We start from the raw sequence: 26,138 nt of genomic DNA, 5'->3' as shown, positions 1-26,138 counted from the left end.
GACAAGCGTTGAAGTCCCCCAAAAAGACAAGTTGCGCTGTAGGATACCGGTGTTGGACTTTATCAGCGGCCTCACTGAGTTGTTGAAATAGCCGATTCGTCTCCTGGTCACCACTGTGTGCGCGATAGACGCAGGCATAAACGATCTTTTCGATGCCTGTGTCCACCATAACCCAGATTGTGGAAAATGTGGGGTCCTCCAAATGACGCAGACGCTGGAGGCAGATGTCACTGCGGACGTATACACAAACTCCGGCGCGTGGATGAAAATTATGCTCCATAGTATAACCTGGGTAGTCAAGATACGCCGCGTCTGTGGGACATCGAATCTGCGTTTCCGTAAGAAAGAGTAGGTGCGGCTTACTGGTCTCGAGGTGGTGGTGGACCGCATTGATATTAGAGTGCACTCCTCTGATGTTAGTGAAGTGCACTTTAAGTGAGAGGAAGTGCATCCGCTGTAATTTCTTACTCTTTCTTTTTTGCTTGGCCATGAGGAGGGAGTGAATGGATGGAGGAAGGAAGTTGAGCGAGGCAATGCTACAATAACCCCATAACACAGCCAGATATGATGTGCCGATGGGGGCTTGACACGGAGACTGCGGGGACGCCCGAACCCCCCCAGAGATCGCCATCGGGTCCTCTCACCCGGTCGCCAATCGGCACGATGAAGCCACTCTGGGATTTTTCACAGTTGGCGGGGCAGCCTTTCGTGAGTGGCTAACCCACTACTTGGGCCCCCAACTACCTGCGGTCGGCCAGCGGAGAACCGTGCTTCGGATCCCGCTACCCTCCGAGCTCAAGCACCCGACCCAAACTGTACTCGTAGAAAGATAAATTATTTTCTTATTTAATTTTGAATTTAAATAATAACGTTTAAGTTGTTTCTTTTATTTATCAGGAAGTTACGAGTATAAATATTTTTACTTAATTTTATAACGTCAATATAACAACTGTACTATAAAAACTTTTATTTTTTAATTTTTATTTAAAGATTCCCACTATATCAATAAATAAATTTACATATTACGAATACTTAATTGATAATTTTTTTCCATTTATTATTTTCACAATTTATCGGAAATAATAAGGAAATTAGATTTTTTTTTTAATTTGAAATTGTGTGTTGTAAGTTTACTTTCATTTTGCATTATTAGTATCGAACTCTAAGATTGGTTTGTAGTGAATGTAATTTATGTTCCAATGTCCCCAAATAGATGATTAACCAATAGTTACAGTAGTAACCAAAGGATATAACATCAAAGTGGAATCAATTACCAATATCAACCAATTGTTTAATTAAGTAATCTATAAATAATAAAAAATAAAAATAATCAAAAGTAAATACTTTTTTCTTTTTAAATTTCAAACTCAAATTTTCTTTATAATTTTTACGTTTTTATGAAAACTGGTTGCCATCCGACACTCCGTTTACGCAGTATTAAAAAAAATACTTTTTACTCTATGTGTTTTTCTAGACTATGTTCTACATCTGTGCCAAATTCCATCAAGATCTGTTGAGCAGTTACAGAGATACGAGTACCTTCTAATAAACATCCATCCATACTTTCGCATTTATAATATTAATAAGATTTATTACGAATATTCGTAAATATGCGTATATAATTATTACTAATCTGCACATACATCGATCATCATATTAAATCCGCTTACCTTGGATTCATTTTTCAATATGTTTACTTCACTTTAAGTATCCTCATACATTACACAATAGACCTTGGCTAAGAAAAATGCGTGCAAATTTTGCAATGTCGCATGAAAGAGCGTAATTGGAGCAAAACGGACACATCCCGATCTCTATAAGTATTAAGATGAATGAATCGTTGTGTATTTTAATCCGTCTAAAAGCTTCAATTTCTAATTAATATTTATCTAATATATAAAATTCTCGTGTCACAGTTTTCGTTCCCGTACTCCTCCGAAACGGCTTGACCGATTCTCATGAAATTTTGTGAGCATATTCAGTAGGTCTGAGAATCGGCCAACATCTATTTTTCATTTTTTTTAACTGCGCGCGGACGGAGCTATATATATATATATATATATATATATATATATATATATATATATATATATATATATATATATATATATATATATTTGATTTAATTCCGAGATCCATTTTTGAACCAAATGAATTAAAAAATACGGGGATAAGAATAAAAGGTTTACGATCGCATATTGTTTTCGGCCATTGTACATTTTTAAATTAACGGTACATTGTTTTTTAACGTTACGTTATCGAGTTATAAAATCACGATTGTAATTCGTATCGAAGTGGCAATAAGTAGATTGTTATCTTTGTGCTCCCGCGGTCTTTGTTAAACTACAATTTATCAAATTAATTAATTTAATAATAATAGTTGCAATTAACTATCGTATAACAATTTCTTGGAAACCAAAGAAAAGAATATTAGATAAATAATAAGTTAAAAAAATATTTAACCAATAATTATATCTGATAACAATTTATTGAAAGATGTACATTTAAAATTTGTGTATGTTATTAAAATTAGAGTGTCTTTATGTAATTTCCAATTTTTTTTATAGTTGTGTGTCTGTCCGCAAGGGCGGTTTCATTCCGGGATATATGGATAGGCTGGACAGATTTTGACAGCAAATGCACCTAATGCTGGGTGCATGTTATTTTAGTTTTTTTTTTACTCTGCACTTACTAAGTTGCGAGCGACCGCCAGTAACTTAATAAATATGTTTATTAACCTATCTAAAAAAATCGAAATTGAAGAGAAAAAACAAGAAAACTAACTAACTAAACTCAAACTGCTTTGGCCTAAAGTAATAATATCGCCATACAAAGAACTTGATTACTCTTAAGAATTCTTGTACCAAGTGTGCGCCATTACCGCTAAAAAACAACCCTTTGTCGTAGATCTTCGTTTTGAGGGCACTCCCCTGGTTGCCTCAGCCAGTATCGGTATTCTCGGCGTTGACATATCGAGTGACGTTCAGTTTCGCGGTCACTTGGAAGACAAGGCAAAGCTGGCCTCCAAAAAGCTGGGTGTGCTCAGTAGGGCGAAGCAGTATTTCCAGCCGGGCCATCGCCTACAACTGTACAAGGCGCAAGTTCTGCCCCACATGGAATACTGCTCGCACCTCTGGGCGGGAGCACCCCAGTACCAGCTTCTTCCATTTGACCGCATACAACGGAGAGCGACTCGAATCGTCAACGACCGAGCTCTTACCGATCGGCTTGATACTCTGGCCTTGCGGAGGGACGTCAGTTCCCTCTGCATTTTTTATCGTTTATACCACGGGGAGTGTTCCGAAGAACTGTTTGGAACGATTCCTGCCGCCGAGTTTCGTCATCGGACGACCCGACAGACCGCCAGGTACCATCCATACCATCTGGATGGCTGGCATTCCACAACAGTGCGGTTCTCGCGAAATTTCTTGCCGCGCACGGCCGCGTTGTGGAATGGTCTGTCCTCGGCGGTATTTCCAAACCAGTACGACTTAGGGTCCTTCAAGAAGCGAGCGTATCACCATCTCAAAGGCCGGCAACGCATTTGCGATTCCTCTGGTATTGCAGATGTCCATGGGCGTCGATGAACACCTTGGTGTTCCCGCTGCTCGTTTGCCCCCTTCTCTTATAAAAAAAAAAAAAAAAAAAACAATATAAAATGAAAAACCTTTTACTTTTACATACTTTTTTTTGGTAATTAAATCTTGCAACTATACGAAGGTAAGTAAAAAAACTACTTTACCAATGATGTTAAATTGCTTAATGTGAATTAAATATTATGAAGCCTCATTTAACATTACAACATTAACTAAACGGACTTTCACACAACCAATTGCTAAATAATTTACATACGGTTAATTCAAATTAATCAATCAATTCAATGTGTTTAGAAAAAACTGACATTGATCATAAATATTTAAATACTAGCTGTCGCCCGCGACTCCGTCCGCGCGCGGTTAAAAAATGGGGGGGGGGGGGTTATGAAAAATAGTTGTTGGTCGATTCTCAGACCTACTGAATATGCTCACAAAATTTCATGAGAATCGGTCAAGCCGTTTCGGAGGAGTACGGTGACGAAAACTGTGACACGAGAATTTTATATATTAGATAAGCTAGATAAAGACATAGATGATTGCGTCTTCATTTATGTCTAAGCTATATCCAAATTTATTTTATTTTTATCCTTACGGTATTAGTATGAGAAATATACACTTATAGGACCCCTCCTAGACAATTAACTTCGCTTAATATCCGACGTTCTTTTGATGAAGGAAAACACCGTGATGCAACTTGGACATATCTGAGAAGAAATTCAATGATATGTGTGAATTCAACCAGCTGGGCCAGCATGGTTGACTATGGCCTAGTGACCACTAACCTTAAGGAAGGCTCCGAGCCCCTCAGTGGGGACGTGTAGTGAGCTGATGATGATGATGGTGATGAATATAACTAATTATTGGTTATTGACACCTAAATCCGATATATTTTATACACGGAATTTTGTCTCAGAAACCAACGATAAGGTTAATAAATTAAGTATGAAACAGCTTAAGCAATCATCAAACGATCTTTGAAAATTACAGTTTAATTACAGATTTTTCATCAATTCTTCTACTTTTAACTTGACTTGTTTATTACAAACTAGCTTTTACCCGCGACTCCGTCCGCGCGGAATAAAAAATAAAAAACGGGGTAAAAATTATCCTATGTCCGTTTCCTGGTTCTAAGCTACATGCCCACCAATTTTCAGTCAAATCGATTCAGCCGTTCTTGAGTTATAAATAGAGTAACTAACACGACTTTCTTTTATATATATAGATTTTCTTGACTTGGTTCACCAAAACCTTTATCTTTGTTAGTTACATGGTCTAGTGGAGTTTGTACATAAATATATCTAAACAGGTCATCTTATACAATAAATCATTGCATTATGCAAAATGTTAAATTATCATGCTGCAAAAAAATATTAGTTGCAATGCTATACCATTTTAGGATAGTGCATTAAAATTAACAAATGAATACGTGGGTGTGGTGCTACGAGGTTATGTGAATTCTTTTATTACAAATTGCGAAATATAATCATTTGATGAGCGGCTATTAAATAGTTAATAATCAAATATGAATCATGTGTATTTATTGTAAATATAGAGGAAGGTCAAAAAAGTATGGAAAAGAACAGGCAATCACCTGAATTCGATAAAAAAGCGAAGCGCTGCCTATAGAAATCCGCAATTTCAGATCCGTTGCCTACCTTTAATCGACGAAGGTCGAGACGCCCAGAAAGAAATGTTGCCCTTTCTTATCATCCCGTACTCTGCACCCCCCCTTCCTTCCAAAACTCCCCTTTCTCATCCTTTCCTTGTAAGAAAACGGTGGGAATGGAAAGAGGATTACAATAAACCTCCAGTGCGCACACTTATCAGACGAAACAAGGAATTGCATCCACTTCTCGACTGTCTTCTGTGTGGTCGTGGTATTTCACCGGGCGGGCCAGCCCATACGTACATCAGATGTTATTGCTGGCGTGTACCACTAATAAACTGTGTGAATATGCATAAGAAGGAATTGAATTCAAATATGACGGCTGATAGAGATGCATGGAAGAATAATATTACTAATCTGCAGTAGGGAGAAGGGTATGACTAGTTTTAAATAAGTACACATAAATATAATTTTAATATATTATTATGTAAATTAACACTAGCATTTTGAACATTAACATCATGAAACGCCTCTAAGACTTCTTTTCCACTAAGTAAATAACCGTGTCACTCTGATCGTGCGTGACTACTATCTTTATGGCAGTTCCACTTACACCAATGATAAAAAATATTGCTCATACAAATGATATTGACGCGGCTAGTCGCGCTAGTAGAAAAAGTTTTATCACCGTAAAGCAACGAGTCGTTTCCTGCTGTTACAGCATGGATGAAGATCCTCTTCAACCACTGGTAGTGTGGAATTTAACAAGTCATCAGAATGTTTAATTAATTTATGCTAAGCGTTTCTGAGTCTTTAGATATACGAGTAATATCTTATACTTTCAACTTTGCATTGCAGATGAGGACAAAATACCTTGGTTAAATTCGTGTGACGTCATTACATCAGTATTTGTTTACAATTTAATGTAGTATTCGTTGAAATGGCTAATATTATAATGCGAAAGTTAAGATTGATGGATGGATGGATGCTTGTTAGAAGGTATCTTCAGAACGGCTCAAAGGATCTTAATGGAATTTGGCACAGATGTAGAACATAGTCTGGAAGAACTCTTAGGCTACTTTTTAAGTTTTTTTAGTTTCACGCGGATGGAGTTACGGTCGGATTGGCTAGCTTAGATTACAAAGATGCAATGCTGATGCTAAACCTGAAACATCATAACCAAGAAAACTAAATGTTTATGTTCCATATGAATTAGGCAATGCAAATGATATGAACGAATCTAATCCGCATCTTGATATTGACGTGCTAAAAATATCTATGAATAATCAAGCGACCTCCAAACCGTCAGAAATTGAATTTGTTAATGTAACAGTTTTGCAAGGTACAAGATAACTCATAAACTGTGAATTTATTTGCTAAAGTCATTAGTTATTTGTGAGAAAATAAGTACCATGCATTCTGAACAGTTCAATGAACACTACATAATATAAATCGCAACTTCATATGAGCGCAGGTCTAAAACATCCAATCTTTTATCTCTACCTTTTGGAAAAGTATGAGAGACATGGCAATATGTTTCGTAAAAATGTTTCGGCAATGAAAACTAATGATAATAATCTTAATATAACCGGTTGCATGGTCATGCTTGTTAGGCTTTTTGGATGCTGTTAGCTTTCTCTTAACTTGTTTCTTTTTAATTGTTATATCAAACAATGGTAACTGAGTGTGTTTCTTAAATGTATAAAGACTTCTCCCTTATATTATAATCTTATAAAAATCCTATTAAAATCCAGACAATTGTGCCATCTTAATCATCTTTTTGCCCTTTTACCAACAAAGGGAGAGTTCCCATAAAAAAAATAATTCTTCCATACACACATCCTCCTTTCAGACAATCCATTTATACTACTTCAGACCATTGTAGCCATACATAATAATTCTGATTTCTTTAAAAAAATAAGTTCGATGATTTTGGAAAAGCAACCAGAGCTTTCCATATTTTATTAAATTGTTTGCAACACAAAGTATTCTGACCGTAGAATTCCATTGACGTGAAATATATACAAGAACTAGCTGTCGCTCGCGACTCCGTCCGCGAGCAGTTAAGAAAAAAATAAAAAATAGATGTTGGCCGATTCTCAGACCTACTGAATATGCTCACAAAATTTCATGAGAATCGGTAAAGCCGTTTCGGAGGAGTACGGTGACGAAAACTGTGACACGAGAATTTTATATATTAGATATCTTGCCATCACTTCCATTGTCTTAAAAAAAACAAGAACTACAATATTTATTAATAAAAAATTAAGTCGTTGTTTTACTGCAGTCGAATTCTACACTAAGACAAAGAGTAATTCTTCGTGTATACAATAAAGTTAGCAGACGATGAAATTTATACACAAGCAATGTTAATTTATACCATTCGCACCTTTTTATACTCGGTTATATTACATCCAGTAGCAATTATAATTATTGTAATCAGAAGTCATTGAGAATCTTTATTAACACGAATCAATATACGCTAGTTGAATTAATTGATGAGTTCGTTAATAAACAAATTAAAAAGCTAACTAATTTTCGTTGTTAAAACTTAAAAGGGTTTTAAAAGCTTCTTTATGCAACACTAGCTATCAGCCTCGACTTCAATATAAAGATAGATAATCTCACATTCCTCATAAAAGGAAGAGAAATCTTTTAATATATTTTTACTCATTAAGAAAATATTCTATTTTTAAAAATTAGTGAATTTATTGCCGGCTTATGATGCGTGATACTTTACCTGAATAGGAACCCTTTGGCAGACATAATGAAAGCTTAAGAAAAGGTCATCAGATCGACAGGTGCTTGAGGTATTAATGTTGCAATATTATTTTGATACCTAGCCTTAGGTAAACTTAGGTAAAATTTCCTGTAAAAGGTGAGATTCCCTGTACTTAAGTTTAAGCAAAAGCTACTTACGACACTTTAATACTATTTATATACTCGTTCATACTATACGTTATTATCGACCTAAAATATGTGTAACAAAAATCGAATTAATAAAATTATATAATTGTACTAAATAATTATTACGTTAAGCAAACTTTATGTAGAGATTGTATAAACACATTTCGTAAGGACAAGCTGAAACTTTCCTTCATTAACGTATTCGAGTAACTAAATACACGCACACAAACAGTTGCGATATTCTGTCATATATTTTGTTGCTTGTCGTTCAACTATCTGATGACAAAGTATCAATTTCTCGAAGTACTTTCTATTTGAAAATACAGCATAATCTTACTCTTATAAACATTCTAAATACGAATTTTTAAATGGATGGATGCTTGTTATAAGGTATCTTCAGAACGGCAGCATGGATCTCAATGAAATTTGGTAAAGATGTAGAAGGAAGAACACATAGGCTACTAATTCCGCGCGGATGGAGTTGTGCGAGTTACTATAAAATTCATAACATAATTAGGTTTCATTATTACATTTGTACAAAAAAGGTGACAAATAAATATGAAAAGCAGCTAAAAATGAAAACAAAAAAAAAATCTACGTCTAAACATTGCTACGTTGGGAAAAAAAATAAAAAAAAAGTTATCTACGAATGTTATAATGTATATTAAATTGCTTCAATAGCAATTTAAATAATATCAAAACACATTTATATATGTTTCATTTCATATTGTGTAATAATACATTAATAATACGTAATCATAAAATTCATGGGTTGACGAATTCAACTTCCGTTAGTAATTTCTACGACATTCCCAATGCCAGTGTGGGGAACCCCCGTTACCTGAAAATCGTAATTAGTACAGATTTTATTAATTTTTACATTGAAAATAGTAGTAAGATAACAGTCTTGACTTCTAATACTATTTGCTATTCTAATATAAAACGTAAGCATTGATTATAGTCTGGACTGTAGAGTGGGGCGTTGTGAATAATTGGATCTGTTTTACTAATATCAATTGGTCTATATTAAAGTCTTATTTAAAGAGAAAGTAGAAACTTAGCTGACCACCTCTTCATTACGCAATTATGATATTGTAACACTATAATGATATATCTCAAAGGTTTTGCAAGCGGTTAAATGTAGCACTTCGTAATTCTTATGCTACAGAATTAGTTTGTGAACAGCACTAATCATTCATAAGGTGGTAAGAATTTGATTGAACTTTAATGAATTTTAGATATAAAAAGTTTGAACAAAGAATTTATTTTTCATTAATACATTTATTTATTTAATACATAGATTAACCTCTAAGAAAAATGTAATCTCTTGAAAATCTTGTCTGAGTAAAGTACATTAAAAAAATCATTATCATGAAAATTATCTTGTTAATACCTAATTTACCTATGTATGACTCTTATATGATAAATCTATATCTATCTACATATATAAAAGAAAGTCGTGTTAGTTACACTATTTATAACTCAAGAACGGCTGAATCGATTTGACTGAAAATTGGTGGGCAGGTAGCTTAGAACCAGGAAACGGACATAGGATAATTTTTACCCCGTTTTCTATTTTTTTTTCCGCGCGGACGGAGTCGCGGGTAAAAGCTAGTCTATATATATAAAAGAAAGTCGTGTTAGTTACACTATTTATAACTCAAGAACGGCTGAATCGATTTGACTGAAAATTGGTGGGCAGGTAGCTTAGAACCAAGAAACGGACATAGGATAATTTTTACCCCGTTTTCTATATTTTAATTCCGCGCGGACAGAGTCGCGGGTAAAAACTAGTATATAATATATGAGTTGGTTAATTACCTCTTTATAAAGAGTTATTGTTGCTATCTCTTTCTAACCTAAGTGAACATATACAAAAATACGTCGACGGCCCTCTATCGTTGACATCTCACACTACAACGTATAAACACTTTCGTAATCGATTACATATCGCTTTGTTATTCTAAACATAATTTATTTTACTTAATTCGTTTGTAGATGGCGCTATATGTCTTGTAAATGGAAATCGCTGTCACATTTTTACCTTAATTAACCAAAATATTACATTTATTACAACATTTTCATATAATATAAACAGTTTTAATTTCGTAATAAGTAACAGCAATTAAATTTTTCTCGACAACTTGTGAAGTAAACTTAATAACACATCTTAATATGACAGTTACGTAGGCTAGTGTTAATTTTAAATATATTTTTTGATGTTATATTAACAAATATTAATCTAAAATCTTTTAGTTTTAGTTTTATGGCTGTTTTGAAAAATATTGTATGTCTCGTAATAGTGAGTTTTAAACGATTGTTGAAACACTCGTGAGTAAATGTATGAAAAATAATAGATAATAATTTTCGTATGCTATTTTTTAATGAATTGAAAGGTCTGATATTTTTAAAAGTAAACCAGAATTTGAAGAAACAGTGAATAAGTTTTGTCAATAGAAGTACTAACACTTTTTGTAACATTAAATTCAATAAAATAATGGGAAAAATAAACGGAAATAATAAAAATAATTAAAGAAAAAATATGATAATTGTAAAACTGCAATTAAATCTTAATTAACGAAATAGAATGGGTGTATTATAAAAATTAATTGTTTGTTACATGTGAAGTTTTTGTGCGCGACTGTACTCTATACCTATGTGAATATCTCAACAATAGAATAAAAGCTTTTTTTTTATTCATGTACGAGGACAACATTATTTGCGGAAATTACAACGTATGCGTGTCAGAGTAAAAAATTTATGTCGATAACTTTAGGCCTAGCACGAATATATGTGACAGTCGCCTTGTTGTCAAAATTAGTGTAAGATTTTTAGTGTACTTTACTCCCGATAGGGGCGCTGCCAATATTAATACAAATTTGTTAATGATACGATGACTAGTGATAAATATTCGTGCTAGGCCCACTGGTCACTATACGTGTTTTAGTCTGTTTTAGTATTAGAATCCTACACTAAGAGTAATATTTCAAGATCATTGATCGATTCTGAGTGCGGTTAAAAGTACCAAGAAAATTAAATCAGACTATACTTAGATGCTTTTTGTTCCTGTATTTTCTAAATGTGATAATATATTTGAATTAGTCCAAATAATTTATTTAATGAATAAAGTTAGCTAAAAAAAAAGTTAATTATTTACATTAAGTCGTATCTATCTGTGGCAGTTCTTTAGAGCGGGGTGAGGCCACTTTTTGTCGTTTAATAAAAAAGCACCCGACAGCGAGTTTTTGTTGAGTTTAACTAAAAATATACAGAGAATGTTAAATTGAATGAAACTAAAATAGAATGCTTGCATTGACAAGGCGTTGACTTAATATTTTTTTTCATTTATTGCCAGGAACTAACTCCGGATTCTCGCAAATAGATGTTATTAGTAAAAATTAGTTTTGTGTCTGTCGTTATGTTTTATACAGAGATTTTGATCTCAGAATAGATCAGTAAATTCTATAATAATACAGTTATATTTTGCAACTATTGTATGCTTCGATGTATCGATAAGAAAAAAAAACAAAAGTCAGGTTACCATTTGAAAGGGAAATTCGTAATCTCTGCCAACCCCTTTAGGTTACGGAAGCAACGTTATTATATAACTTAGTGACTATGTTGTTTCATAATATGTGATAAAATATGTGATTAGAACTTTTTTAGTTCCCACGTTGACGGAAACAGTTGATATCCGACTTCGATTACATTTTAGCTACCGGAAAATTAACCGTAAAAATTAAATTTACAAAATTACATCATCAGTACATTAAAGATCTTAGTCTTTTTTGGTATATTCAAACAGTTTTCAAATTAAAAAATATTTGAGTTTAAAAAATACCAAATTATCTAGTTACCATTACTATCTTTTAAAAAAAGACTGACCTAAAAGAGGAAACACATTTTTAAGACAAGATTCGAATAAGAAATTACTACCTCAGTGACAATAGACTACATTTTTTTTAATAATTTTGTTGAGAATTTATTTTATTGTACAGTGCTATTAAGTAACTAACTAAAAATATCTATTAACTCTGTAATTGTGTATACATTGAGCTTGCTTTATTTGCAAAAGTGGGACCGATGGGGTTAAAAAACGGTGTTCTAAAAATCCCTATCAATTTTCAGCTGTATTCTAATTATTGTAGCTTTGCCCCTTTATTTGACTGGACTAACTGATACAATTAAAAAATGAAAATATTGAATTCCTATTTATAAATTTACACAAGGTTCAAATTTTTATGAATTTAGACATATATCTGCATAGAACGATCGTTTGAATGTAAAAATATCTTATTTATTCGTGTTTTAATAGCAAATTTATTAAATTTTATTATTGCTAAAGTCCAAAGTTTTTATGGTGTAACTCATGAGCCGCGGCAGGCAGTCGTGCAGAGCGAGGCTTGTCATTGTGGCCAGCCTCCACCGCGGCGTCAAGGTCAGCCATTGTGCTCTACTTAGGTACTCACAAGTCTATCTTCGAATAAAGAAAATGCAGTTTTTTTTTTAATTTTTTTAATTGTTTCTTTTTACAGTCAACTTAACCTAAGAAATTGGTAACCTTTACATCACAACGTACTCGTACATACGCATATACACAAAAGAATCATAACATTTCATACAAATGATATTATAAATATACAAAAGAAAGATGCTTGCTGGTGTCCCGGCCGCCGATTTAACTCGCCGAGTTATAAATAGCGCAGGTGATTGATTCGCGGATAAACTAAATGAAATTAAATCTATAATACTCTAGTGGCTGTAGTGGGAGCCTCCGTAGCTGTAGTGGCCACCGAAGTCGCTACCGCTGAAGTCGGGGCTGCTGAAGTCTTGACCGCCGTAGTTATGGCCGCCATTGCCGACCAGCACGGGGACCTTCACGGGTACTGGCACCGGCTTTTCTACTGGGACGGGGATGTGCTTCTCGATGTGTACGGGGTAGGGCCTGTCGACGGGCACCTTCACGGGGTAAGCTACGGGCCTTTCGACCTCAACGGGAACGTGCTTGTAGACGGGGTAAGGCTCGGGCACGGCGACCTTCACGGGCACGGGGTAGGGCCTCTCGACATGCACGGGGTAGGGCCTGTCTACGGGCACGTGGACGGGGTAGGCGACGGGCTTCTCAACCGGCACCGCGACGGGGACGGGCTTCTCGACGGGGTAGGGAGCGGGCACGTGCACGGGGTAAGGCCTGTCGACGGGCACCTTGACGGGGACTCCGACGTGTTTCACGACCGGGTAGGGCTGGGGTACAGGTACCTTCACTTCGACAGGGTATGGCACGTGTTTCTCCACGGGGTAGGGTTGGGGCACCGGCACCTTCACGGGGTAAGGTACGTGCTTCTCAACGGGGTAGGGCTGGGGAACGAGAACCTTAACGGGGTAAGGCCTGTCGACTGGAACATGGACGGGGTAGGGAACCTTCTTCTCGACGGGGTAAGGAGCGGGCACATGGACTGGAACTTTAACGTACTCCTTCACGTGAACGGGCACGTGTTTGACGACCTCATAGGGCTGCGGTACGGGAACCTTCACTGGATACGGAACATGTTTCTCCACTGGGTACGGCACTGGCCTGTCAACGGGGACGCCCACCGGGACTCCTTTGACGAGGGTGATAGTTCTGAGGGTATCAGTGTGGGCTCCGAGGTTGATCGAGCCGTAGCCGTGGGCAAGGCCAGAGTCCTGGATGACGTTGTAGGCGCCGCCGAAGCCGGAGCCGTGGCCAATGTGACCGATGTCAAGGCCGCTGATTCCGTATCCGTAGCCGAGGTTCAGGAGACCACGTTTGTCCAGTTTTTTCTCCAAAGGCTCCGCCTTACTTTCTGTCGACTTCTTCTCGCTGGCAGCAGCCGCTGCTACCAGCAGGAAAACTAGGCAGATCTGGAACAATTAATAAAAAAATATATAAATATATAAAATTATTGCAACAAAGTGTATTAGATAATCAAGAAAGTGGACGTACACGGCGATAAATTTAATCTGTTCAAATGTTTACCACATTGATGAATGCAGCTTGCATTATTATGCGACAATCTCTTAGTTATAACATGACGTTACGTGAAGGGTAACAATTGTGTTTGTTGATACAAATTGAGGAGTTTCGAATTGAATAATACCGTATAATATTATTATTATCTATTGTAATCAAGCGCTACTTTAATCGTTTAATATATAATCTTTCAAACGAAACTGAGAAAAATATCTAGAAACTAGTATTGAAGCGACGTTACCTAATTTCTCGTCATACTTCTTTCACACAGGCTTATTAACGTGGTCATAGCGTTTATCAACTTCATACGTCTCTAATTAACCTACGTCACACTGATGCTTTTTGTAATACTGCCAATAGTCCGACGCCCTGTCATAATGCTGTTAGAAACTAATTGCAATTTATGTGCTACGACAATTGCATCATTTTACAGACCAAATAATTATGATCCTACAAAATTCGTACTTTAATTTAAAACTGCTTTTTATGTGTTCGAAGATACAATGTTTTGTAAAGATTAAGCAAAATATATTTGTTGTAAGTATGAATTTTAATGAGTCGCTTTACAAATGTTTTCGGAATTCACACAAGTATTGACACTGGAATGTTAAAATCAACACATTATTCGAGGTCATTTCAAATTACTATGTATGCATAAGTTAACTGCTGTTTTCATCTACTTAATATTGTAATTTATTTACTGTTTCCAAAAAAGACCGTTTAATAAACAAGCATCAAGGTTTTATAACAAGTTTTATAAATGAAAAACCCCATTTAAGAATATTATCAAGGTTTATGTCACAATGTGTTTTATCGCCTTAAAAGGTGCAAGCCACGCAATTTGTAGCGATTGATATTTTAAAATATTTAAAATCCAAAATAGAAATTTTGGATGCAAAATGTTGTAACATTGAATATAAACAGTGTTCAAAAGTGCTTTTAAATTTAAAAAAACTGATATGATTTTAGGATGACGTAATTACGAATAAAAATTTAGTCCTAGTCCTAAAATAATGTAATTATAAACATTATGCTGGCGTATGCCTAATAACAATAATGTGGTAGATAGGCGTTCACAATTGTCAACGTTACGGAAATTTTATTTGCTCTTAATAGTACCAGTTAATATAATAAATAAAACTTTTTCGTTTGTTTGTATCTGATGACAATGGCTGGCAAATTTACGCCTTTATGTCATATAAAGAGAAAAGAAAAAAATGGGTATATCAATGAAGATAAATGGAAAGACAAAGTTCTGACATGTCAAGTAATGATGCTGGCTGGTAATAATAACTTTTAAAAAGTTTGACATCAAAAGTGAGCTATAGTTTTTATTCCTTTACAAAAGTAATACCAGGATCTCAGCTAGTCTAAGAGTTATATATACGCTAACAGTAATAAACATATTAAAACAATTGATTTTTCACGCATTTCTTACGAATCGATTTATATAAGTTTCCTTGACATTGAACGTTATTACTTCAAAGAGCAATCATGAAGTTTGTAACATTATTTTGTATACTACATATTGCGTACTCTCATACATTTATCGCTGGAAGTAAGTTTTAAAAGTATTTTTTCACTATTTTAATAAAATAATAGACTGTTATTAAAAGTTAATTTTATTTTTTAGATGAATTTGAACGTCCATTTTGCATCAATAATGAATTATGTAGTATAATATGCAAAGATCAATGCAAAGATTCAAATTTGCTTGGACTATGTTACTACAATAAGTGCTTTTGTTTGAGGAAATTTTTAACTAAAAGTGTTTTTTATTAGTTAACTATTTTCATTGTATTTATATGTTAAAAAAATAAAATTATTTAATATTAATGAACATGGAGTTCTTTAATTCCCAAGACAAATTATAAAATTATTATTAATGTTAAATTAAAAACAGTAATAACTGCTTTTCTAGGCCTGATATTCGAAAGAGTATTTCAATTGAAATGACTAACTTATTTCACCGTGTTAAAACAAAATAATTAATGCTTAACAAATAAAGAAGCTGTAATAAATGAATAATAAAAAATATAACTCGATCATATGTAACCGTAAACGCGTAAGTGTACGTAATTGGTTGAATAAGGTTTCCGTGAGTCATCATTAAGACAGTTTTATTGATATCAACGACATAAGAATGTGGATTGTAAGAAAGGAGTTCGGATAAAAAAAGGTTTTGCACTTACATAATAAGCTCTATCTGAGTATATTAAACGTATCATTCAATCGGTTATTGCGATGTAAACTTACTATGATATAACTTGGAAATTTTAATTGGTTTTGGTTAATTTTAATAAGGTTTTTTTTTCAGGTTTTTAAATAATTGTTTCAGAATTATTGATTTTCATACACCTTATTGAATTTGTATCGTAATAAATTGCATTCAACGATTTGTTTTAAAGTCTTTTAAAACAAAAATATTAAGATTTAAAAATGCCTAATAAAATTACAGTTTTATAATTAATTGTTCTTTTTTTGTTTTCCATATTCAATTGTAAGTTGATTTCAATTTTCAATTTCTATTCGTCCATATTGAATTGGAACGTTTTGCAATACTCGAAGAACAAAAGCTCAGTTCATGAAATAAAAACACAATCTGGGCATTGTTTGTACGTAAACGATGTTAATGGGTGGGAACTGAACAGCCTGGGAACTGCAACGTTCGGCCCTCTAAGGATAAACTGCACTTTCGCAATCCAATTGCCACGTAATGATCACCTACCATCTAGTTTAGAACACAATACTAAATAACAATCTTATAGTCAAGTAATAGTTGATTTATCTCCAGAAAATGTGAGATATTTATCATATTTTTTTAGAAAATGAACGGAATGGATACTTCATTATTCAAATTGTCAAGCCGTTAATGATACTGGAGTTAAAAATTGATCTATGTACGTATTACTTACTTGTAAAAACAATACCTTTGTGTAAGTCAGTTTTTTAATAATTAAAATTTATCAGTGACATGACATGATTTAATTGTATTAAGTATAATTTACAACGGTGTATAATTTTAACGTAGTGCGGAATTATCGTACTTAATATTTTCGTTGCAAAACCTACAAATTCTAAAGTGGACAAACCAGCCGCAATCATACCTTTTGAGGTAAATCAGGTTAAACAGGATGCAGATATAATTTTCATAATTCTTTATACATATTTATTTTATTTTGTATATCTTACTATGTTATTAAAATGCTCTATATTTGTTTAGATTATTTTAGGAATATAGAGTCATGTTAACGTTTCTAATTTGTTCGTTATGCGCTGATTTATGTTACGCGATATTGTTAATTAAACGCAACTGGTCAGTTATAACAAAAACAAGGATCATAAAATACAATTCTTGTCAAACGAGTAGAATTTTCCTTTACGTAAGTGAATTTGAGACGGTCTACTTCACCCGCACAAGTTATACAACTCGAGGGAGTCAGGCAACGCACGGGCTATAGACACTTAGGTTTCCTGACCTCTCTTCCTTGTTTCGATACGGTCCCAAACCCGTCCAACTTGATCGGAAGAGAAACCCATTGTGACGCAATGTATAGACAATATGTTACTAATGTTAGGGTGACTTCTAGAAATATCTTGTTATACTGGGGGGCTTTATTCTGAATTTAATAGTCAAATTTATACTCTCTAATCCTAATAGTATAAATAAATTATTTTCAGATAAATTTAAATATTACGGACTCCATTTTTTATATCAATCTTGGTATTTCAAACAACAACAAACATTACATAGAATTTTTTTTATATACTCGTATCTTTAGCTACTTTTATTTCACCAAAAGAGTTAAAGTTTGCTTATAGAATATGCACCGTTGCTGGATTCGTTAGTTTACTTGATGTTGTCAAAAGAGATATTTATGATGAAATTACTAAACTTCTCCAAAGTAATTAAGACTATGCAATATACGAGTAATTGCTACTGAATTTAGTTACTTTACATCTCAGTAATTTATACGATATTAGATAAATATTCGTCGCAAGGCAATCTTGTAAACCTGCAGTGAATGTATCAATAAAGTGTTTATTAACAAATACTTATTGATGTGAACGTTATTTTAAGTTCCTGATTTTGTATTATATTATATTAATAGTTTAAGAGTATTCAACTTTTGAGACGGAATTTATTAGTTGAATTTGGAATAAAAATAGTCCGTTTTTGGAGATGAAATGAAAAAAATAATAATTATAAAACAAATCGAATTCCGAAAGCGATCAAACATCATATAAAACAAGCGTTTCCGTTTTTTGAATTAAAATTGAATCAGATTGGCGAAATTATACATATGTCACCTATTTGGTAAATTGTCTTTCTTTTTAATACGTTGGATTATTTTAAATTTGAACGATATGAAGTTATCCGAAATTTACCCACTACATATGCATGAAGACTTCAAAAAAGTGTGTCACTATTAAGATATAATCTAATATTACAGACGATCACTTTGGTCACGGGACACACTTGCGAACACTTTTTTGAAGTCATCACTTGAACATCACTCGATCACTTTACACTTAATTTATCACTCACCGTCGTTCTCATTTTGCCTCTTGAACGATGGTTGTTGGGATTCGAACTGGATGTAGTTTGGACTGTGTGTTGTGTTTTTATAGGTGGTTATTTGGTAGCACTTTCGCCATTGCCCCCCTAATAGTCAGGATGCGGCGTAGGGTTGCCGCCACTCGTAAGCTCGCTCCTACGTATTCGTTCAATCGACGTCCGCGATGCGGACGCGTCGCGCGTTATATTTTTTTTTTTTTAGTAGCCAGTAGCAAAAAAATTAAAACAAACAAAAGTTGTTTGTTTAAATTATTAGTGTATTTTATGTAATTAGAATTATATTCATAAGTGAAAATTGTACAAGTTTTGCATACAATTAAAATGTAGAGCATCTTGAGAGTATCGGAAATTGTTTAAAATTTTGCACTATTTTATTTTTTTCTATTTTTTTAAAATTTATTGCTTAATTTACAGTAAATGTGCGTTTTAATTAAATATGTTAGATTATGTCAATATATTTTGCTTTCATTTATAATAATCATACCGCATTTATTTCAAGTAATTGAAAAAAAAAAATAGAAAATCATTTTGATATTGACACATAGTTATCAATATTTTGTTTTAGTAAAATTGTTTTAATAAACTTACTTGGAACTATGACTTACGATAGAATCCTGATAGAGGTTTAATAAATTAGTTATTGCATTTGCAAGTTTACATCAGCACTTGTTTATGTGGCTGAAAAAAGCATAAGCTCGAGTAAAACTTTAACGGAATTTTGGAGAAGACACAACTCCAAGACACTGTATAAAACAAACTAACCTTCTAAGCTAAAAAACTTAAAGTCTAAATACAATATTAGGTAGTATATCATCAAAGAGCAGTCAATTGAAATAGAACCTAAGACTTAATTTGATACAGGGTAAACTTCCTACCACCTATTCACCATTAAAATTCGATTTTTTTAATAACACTAAGTAAAATCCTGATTTTAAAATATTATCCAAAGGACCAGTAAACAAATGTATCATATGTTAAAATTAATTCGTTACAGAAATATGCTATCTGTACACATCTGAGAAGAAATTCAAAGATATGTGTAAAGTCAACCAACCCGCACTGGTCAAGCGTGGTTGACTATGGCCTAGTCACCTATATCTTAGGGCAAACTCCTTCAGTGGGGGCATAGTCAATTTTATAAACATTTCAGACTGTAATGAAAAAATTGCATACTTTAATATAAATATAAACAAGGAAATTGTATTACGTGTCAGGTAACAGGCACTCGAAGTTTCAGAGTCCTTGTGAGAAACGATTACGCGCAGTCGACGCGGAAACTCGGTTATTGGAAATTACGCACTTTAAATTGAAGTACTTTTTAACATTACGGAGAAATTTTCACATATCAAATTAATCAACATGTCTTTAATAAAAGACAAACAGATAGTATCGTTTTTCCCAAAATTTTATTTATTTAATTCTTTTATTATTATATTCTTGTGTAATATTTAAATGAACATTTTATTGTATTATTATACTACTGAAAACAGTTCAAATATTTACATTTTGATAATATACAAAATTGTTATATTTGGAAAAACTATTACATAATAATTTTTATTGAAATAAAATCTTATATAACAAAAAACCTAAAACTCTGATCTTTGGTCTTGAATCTTTATTATTATTTCGTAATATTTATTTTTGAAAATACTAAAAGGATATCAACGAGGTCAGATTAGATAAAATCTGCAATATATAATTATAATTTACTTTAACCTCGGCCTAGTATCGAATTTCAGATAAAAAATCATATCATAAACTCTGTTTTACAAATAATCCAGAATTATTCACAATTGAAATATTTAACTAATAAAAAATTAACCTTAAACCAGTGTCCGTGCGATCTATTTTAAATGTTGTCATATAAAGGTCGATTTCCTTTGTATTGACTTAATATAACGCAAGAGATGTTAATGAACATCTCTTCTTATCCAGTAAAATATGGTTTGATAGTGACCAAAGGATGATGAACATTCATTAAAGGACTCTACGTCTATCTTCATGTCGACTTCAAGATAAAGATTCAATCAATGGCCATATCGTTATGTGTCTATATAGCTATGAATAATTTTTTGACTATAAAAAAAACTCTTTAATTTAATTTACTAGTGAAAATATTTGCTTTTGTTTCTATAGATTTAAGTTACCATGAGATCGACTGTATATCTTTTGTTTTTATGACCTGCAATTTATATATTACCAATAAAATTGTATTGTAAAGTGTCGTACATCAAGTGTACAATAGCAAACTAAAAGTGTAATTTCGTGTCAAAAAATACACTGTTCTTTAAAATGACAAATTTGTGTACATTTTGCATCTTTGAATTAACTTATTTTTTTATATAGTTCGGAGCACATTACTGTAAAATAAATAGTTAACATACTTGATAATTTTATACGTATAATTATGAAGAATGCCTTTTATTACTTCCTCAAATTAATTAAGTGATAATACAAAGTTTGCAAGCAAAGGAAAGGTTGTTCCGGTAATTACTTGAGTATTTCAATAACAATACTACACTTTTAAGTTATTTATGATTTTTGCTGTTAAAATTGAAGGTGAATTTTCAAGAATCAGTCACTCAAATATTTTGATCAAAATTTTAGTAATTTTGCTGAATTTATAATTTTGTTTATCAATTTTTTGGGGTTGGTATCGAAGTCACAATTTCCGTATTTCAAGTATGTTACCTTGTCAATTTTTTATTATGAAATCATTTAAATAGTTGTATCAAAAAATGATCCAAATATGGTAAGTTACATTAATTCGAAAGTTAACAGGTTCAAAATTATGAATACCTTATTATTTTTATCTTAATCTTATATAATTACCTTTCAATAGTTTTCATAAACGCAAAAATACTGTCACTTAAAGGAGCGGCAACAGACGTCATAAGCTCGTCATTCCTGTTACTTCAGTATCTAATACAACCTGTTATAAAATAAAAAAGCAAAACCTTTGTGCATTTCCAAAAATGTAAACAAAGAACCAAAATTTAACATCCCTTATGCAATATTGTTTGACAGACACACATACAGAAGGATTAAATTCTAAAAACATATACTTTCCTAATAAATGTTACAATTTAGAAAAGTTAATACTTTCACATATGTGTGTTGATGACAAGATTACGAGGCGGAGTTTACGTAATTCACTTTGGACCAGTAACCTTGAACTCTTAGACCCTAAAATGGGAGCAACGCAGGCGGTAGAGTTCAGTATATGATTATCGTAAACGCGACAGTTATGGACCTGTCGAGGTTCAACCAGTTTTGGTCCACACCGTTTCCTTTTTGCTTACTTAACATGCACTACTTACTTCATATAACGAGCAATATTGCATAAAGAACGAGTTACGAAAATATTATTTTAAATTTTACTTATTCACTTTACTAAATATAATATTTAAGAAAACATTCATAAACATATTATGACACCTCTCTTATGACTTTTCCACTTAATTTGACAGAAATAGTCACAATACTTTGCACCAAAATTTACCAATCTAGCTTAATGTTTTACAAATGTTACGTTAACAAAAAGAACTGGGCATTGAATCTTAAACGTCGTATAAAATATAAAAAGATGAGCAAATAGGATATTTGATTTTGGATTCTTCAATTGTTTCTGTGACGTCATTCCAGGACATACGTCAGGATATCACGAAAACTAGAAAAAGTAATAATGCACAAAAAACTCAGACTAATTTGATTTTTATCGATTAAAATAAAAATGTTTATTTCAAAAGCAATTATATTCCAAAATGAATTTCCATTATTTAGTTTTATTCTATTGGTATATCAATTCGATCAGTGTTACTGTTGATAAATATAAATTTATTTCGTTCCAAAATAAAGTTCCAAGGTTATCTATTCCACTTGAACTTGATAAAAACAAATCTTGTACCTTTCTAATCTTTGACTTTGATACGGGTTAAATTAAAAAGAGAAAAAATACTACGATTCATTTGTTTATAAAGACATTCTTAATTCAAATATAAAGACAAATGGATTTTATTAATTTGTGTAAATTAACATAGAATATTTGACATGCTTTTATAAACTTTCACTGTTACAAGCTTTTACTGCCGTACATAAAATTCTTTGTCACTGAGTCACTTAGTGCAGTTTTCGTATGTTAAAACTACACTAATAATTTAAAACAAAAGACAGTAGTAGTGAATAATTTTCAATAATCAATATAATTAATAAGGTCTACTTTCGAAATTGCCTTACGTCGTAAATGCGTCATAGAGTAAGTTGTATCAAGAAAACATATTAATATTAATCCGTTAGACTTGACACACGAGGTCAATATAACATAGAGGATTAATTACGTAAATTATAAAGAACAAGTAATTAATTTATTTTAATAAATATTTATAAATTAATATATCAGCAGAGTGACGCTGGCTCAGGGGTTTAGCGCTTGACTTGCAATCTACATGTCCTGGGTTGAAATCCCGCCATGTATCAATGTGTTTTTCGATTTTCGATTAACATAATATAAATTTATCCAAAGTTCTTACGGTGAAGGAAAACATCGCAACGTGCAATCTAAAAAGAAAATCAATGATATGTGTGAAGTCAACCAACCCGCATTGGGTCAGCGTGGTTGACTATGGCCTAGTCACCCCTAACTTAGGGTAGGCTCCGAGCCCCTCGGTGGGGACATATGGTGAGCTGATGATGAAATCAGAGCATGGTGAACTCTTGTCAATATTATTAGGCAATGTTTATTCTTTGTTTTATGCGCATTTAGTGCAATATATTTTATATAATCTAAAGATCGTAAAATTATCATCAGAGTTGCCTTACTTCTGCGGTCACAATCGTGGCCCATTAATGACATCGTATTATTTTCAAGGAACCCCAGTACAAAAAAAAAACTATGAGGCGAATAACAGAAACTGAAAGAAAGCTGCTATATTCGTAATTATTGAGAGGAGTTACTTCCATTAAAATTCAGCTAAACCTTAGATGCGTATAGGGAATATTGCGTTAATAAAATGGAGATTGCGTCAAACGTGTAAAATAGTGTAACCGAGTCTTGCGGGATTACAAACATCTTACGAGAACACGTGAGAAGTCACAACTGTAACGCAAACAGCGGAAAAACAAGCGAATGGATATTCGATACTCCGAAGATTTCGTAACTGTGCAATCGTTCAGAATAATCCACATGTCCAGTTACTTTATTTGGTTTGGCTATGACGTTACATTGAATGTGTATAAAATACGTTGATTAGTTGTTTGTTCTTAAAATAGAATCTAGGACACAAAATCACGCTGATGCACTTCTAATAGATGGATCGAGCAACCAATACTGTACATCCATAAAAAAAAATATCTATGCTTTATTGACCATAACAGACTTCTTTTATTTTTGTTTTGGAAGTCGCCCGTATAAAGGACTATTCGTTCTTATTTAAGTTTCTGGAAAGTTCAACGTTCAACACAAACATTAGCTGATGAACAACCTTACTGAATACTGAATTCTTAATTATAATTTTGTCACAGATAAGCCACTTACTAAACAAGATCTAGGTGATTTACGCAACATTGCCATACTAAGACATCGTCGGGTCAATGTTCCAACGTGGGCGTGTTTATAAATCAAACGTCGTAAATTCTCTCGCATATCAGTGGGATTTCCTTTGTAAAAACTTTGTATTGCTGCCAATAAGTTGCACAATGAGATGCGAATCTTTCACATGCACGAATGTTTTTTAAAGGTGCTTTTCCACGTTGCGTGATTCCGCGAATGGAAACACACGACAATGTCTGGGTACGTATGTAACTGGGACCCATGAGTCTGTATCGGTCTGCTTTGAGTTGGTAAATTGTTATGCCCGCGTCCATCCTCGGAATCACGCAACGTAGAAGTGCACCTTAAGTAATGTTATGCTCATCAATGTGTGCGTTAATGTTCGTGTGTGTGTGACGGTGTTTCGAATCAATGTAGGTTACAACCATTCACAAAAAACGTTGAGGTATAGTCGGCGCAACATTCTCGACCTTGTATCTGAAACAAAGACGTAATTGACGAAGATATTAGTGCATGTGATGTAAAAGTGATTCGCGTGTCCGCGACATATTGTTATTGTTTTCATGGTCGATTGCAACACGCCGCTAACAACTTACTTGTGTTAACACCTACGAGATATCTGTAATGTTAAAAAGGTATATTTATGTAAAGTAAATTTATTTTACTAACCAAAATTAAAACCACTTCAATTCCTAAATATAAGTGACTAGCTTTAACCCGCCACTCTGTCCGCGCGGAATAAAAAATAGAAAACGGGGTAAAAATTATCCTATGTCCTATTCCTGGTTCTAAGCTACCTGCTCACCAATTTTCAGTCAAATTGATTCAGCCGTTCTTGAGTTATAAATAGTGTAACTATTGAAATAGATGACAAAATCAGGAAAAATCTGTTAATCATTAACATAGTTGTTTATTTTAAGATTTAAGATATTACATTCTAAATTATATTAATATCTTAATGCGTATTTTGTCTAGACGTGTTCAAGATAAATAACAATTTTCCTTTCTTTCTTCGTTTTAATAATTAATTTAATTTGCTCTACATCGTAATGTAGATAATTGTTATTATAAACAACAGATAATATATTACATTTGATATTACATAAGTCCTTACAAAACGTTCGCAGCTCACAAACCGGTCCCCACTCGCCGCAAGATCTTTGTGCGTTAATATTATTAAATATTTTGTAACCTCAACCCGCTTTTATGTAATTCCTATTTACTGTTATAAACTCTTTAAGTTTTAAATACAAGAATTATCTTTATTTTTTTAGCCGACTTCAAAAAGAAGGAGGTTATCAATTCGACTGTATTTTTTTTTTTTTTTTATGTGTGTTACCGCGAAACTCGGCCCCTGGTGGTCCGATTTTGATAAAAATTATTTTAATCGAAAGGAAGTGCTTGCAGGTGGGTCCCATTTTTTTGTTTTTTTTTTTAAATAACTAGAAGACTAGTAGATTTTGAATATAGCTTCAAAATTTGTTGCGGAAATTAGGGACATTTTTGCTTTCAGCGCTTACGTAGGCTAAACTATAGGACCTACATAAAAATTATGTATGGCGAATTGTAGCTCTTTAAATGTGCTAAATAAAAGTCCGCGATAGCATATATCTATCTTTTATAGTTTTCTCACAATAACCATTTTTTTCTTTAGAAACATTAATTAAATTCATGCCCTATTTCCGACGCTATTATTCAAGTTCAGTATTAACCCTTATGTAAATAAATATGTTCATTATCAAGAGAATTAAATGTAGATTATATTTGCAATTGAAACTATATCATTCTGTCTAATAGTTTAGGAGATATCGTAAGAATAAAATTACGCGGAAACGAAAAATGCTACATCGCGTTACAATGAATAGCACAAATTTGCTTTCTGGGCTTACGTAGGTCAAACTATATGA

The 26,138-nt window shown here is 33.1% G+C and overlaps 2 protein-coding genes across 2 annotated transcripts in view; one reads left to right on the top strand and one right to left on the bottom strand.

Moving 5' to 3' along the window:
* The window catches only part of LOC106720249 (angiotensin-converting enzyme), a 108,832-nt gene that overhangs the window by 48,540 nt on the left and 34,154 nt on the right, over positions 1 to 26,138 (top strand). The window lies entirely within an intron of this gene.
* On the bottom strand, positions 12,613 to 18,746 carry LOC106720271 (skin secretory protein xP2). Its single transcript, XM_014514869.2, has 2 exons — positions 18,651 to 18,746; positions 12,613 to 13,992 (listed from the first exon to the last, which is right to left on the bottom strand). Exons 1-2 carry the CDS (start codon positions 18,660 to 18,662, stop codon positions 12,862 to 12,864), a joined length of 1,143 nt encoding a protein of 380 aa, XP_014370355.2. The 5' UTR covers positions 18,663 to 18,746; the 3' UTR covers positions 12,613 to 12,861.

Source organism: Papilio machaon, chromosome 8 (genome assembly GCF_912999745.1).
Source record: "Papilio machaon chromosome 8, ilPapMach1.1, whole genome shotgun sequence".
Lineage (NCBI taxonomy): Eukaryota > Metazoa > Arthropoda > Insecta > Lepidoptera > Papilionidae > Papilio > Papilio machaon.
This window is presented reverse-complemented; position numbering and strand designations above follow the sequence as displayed.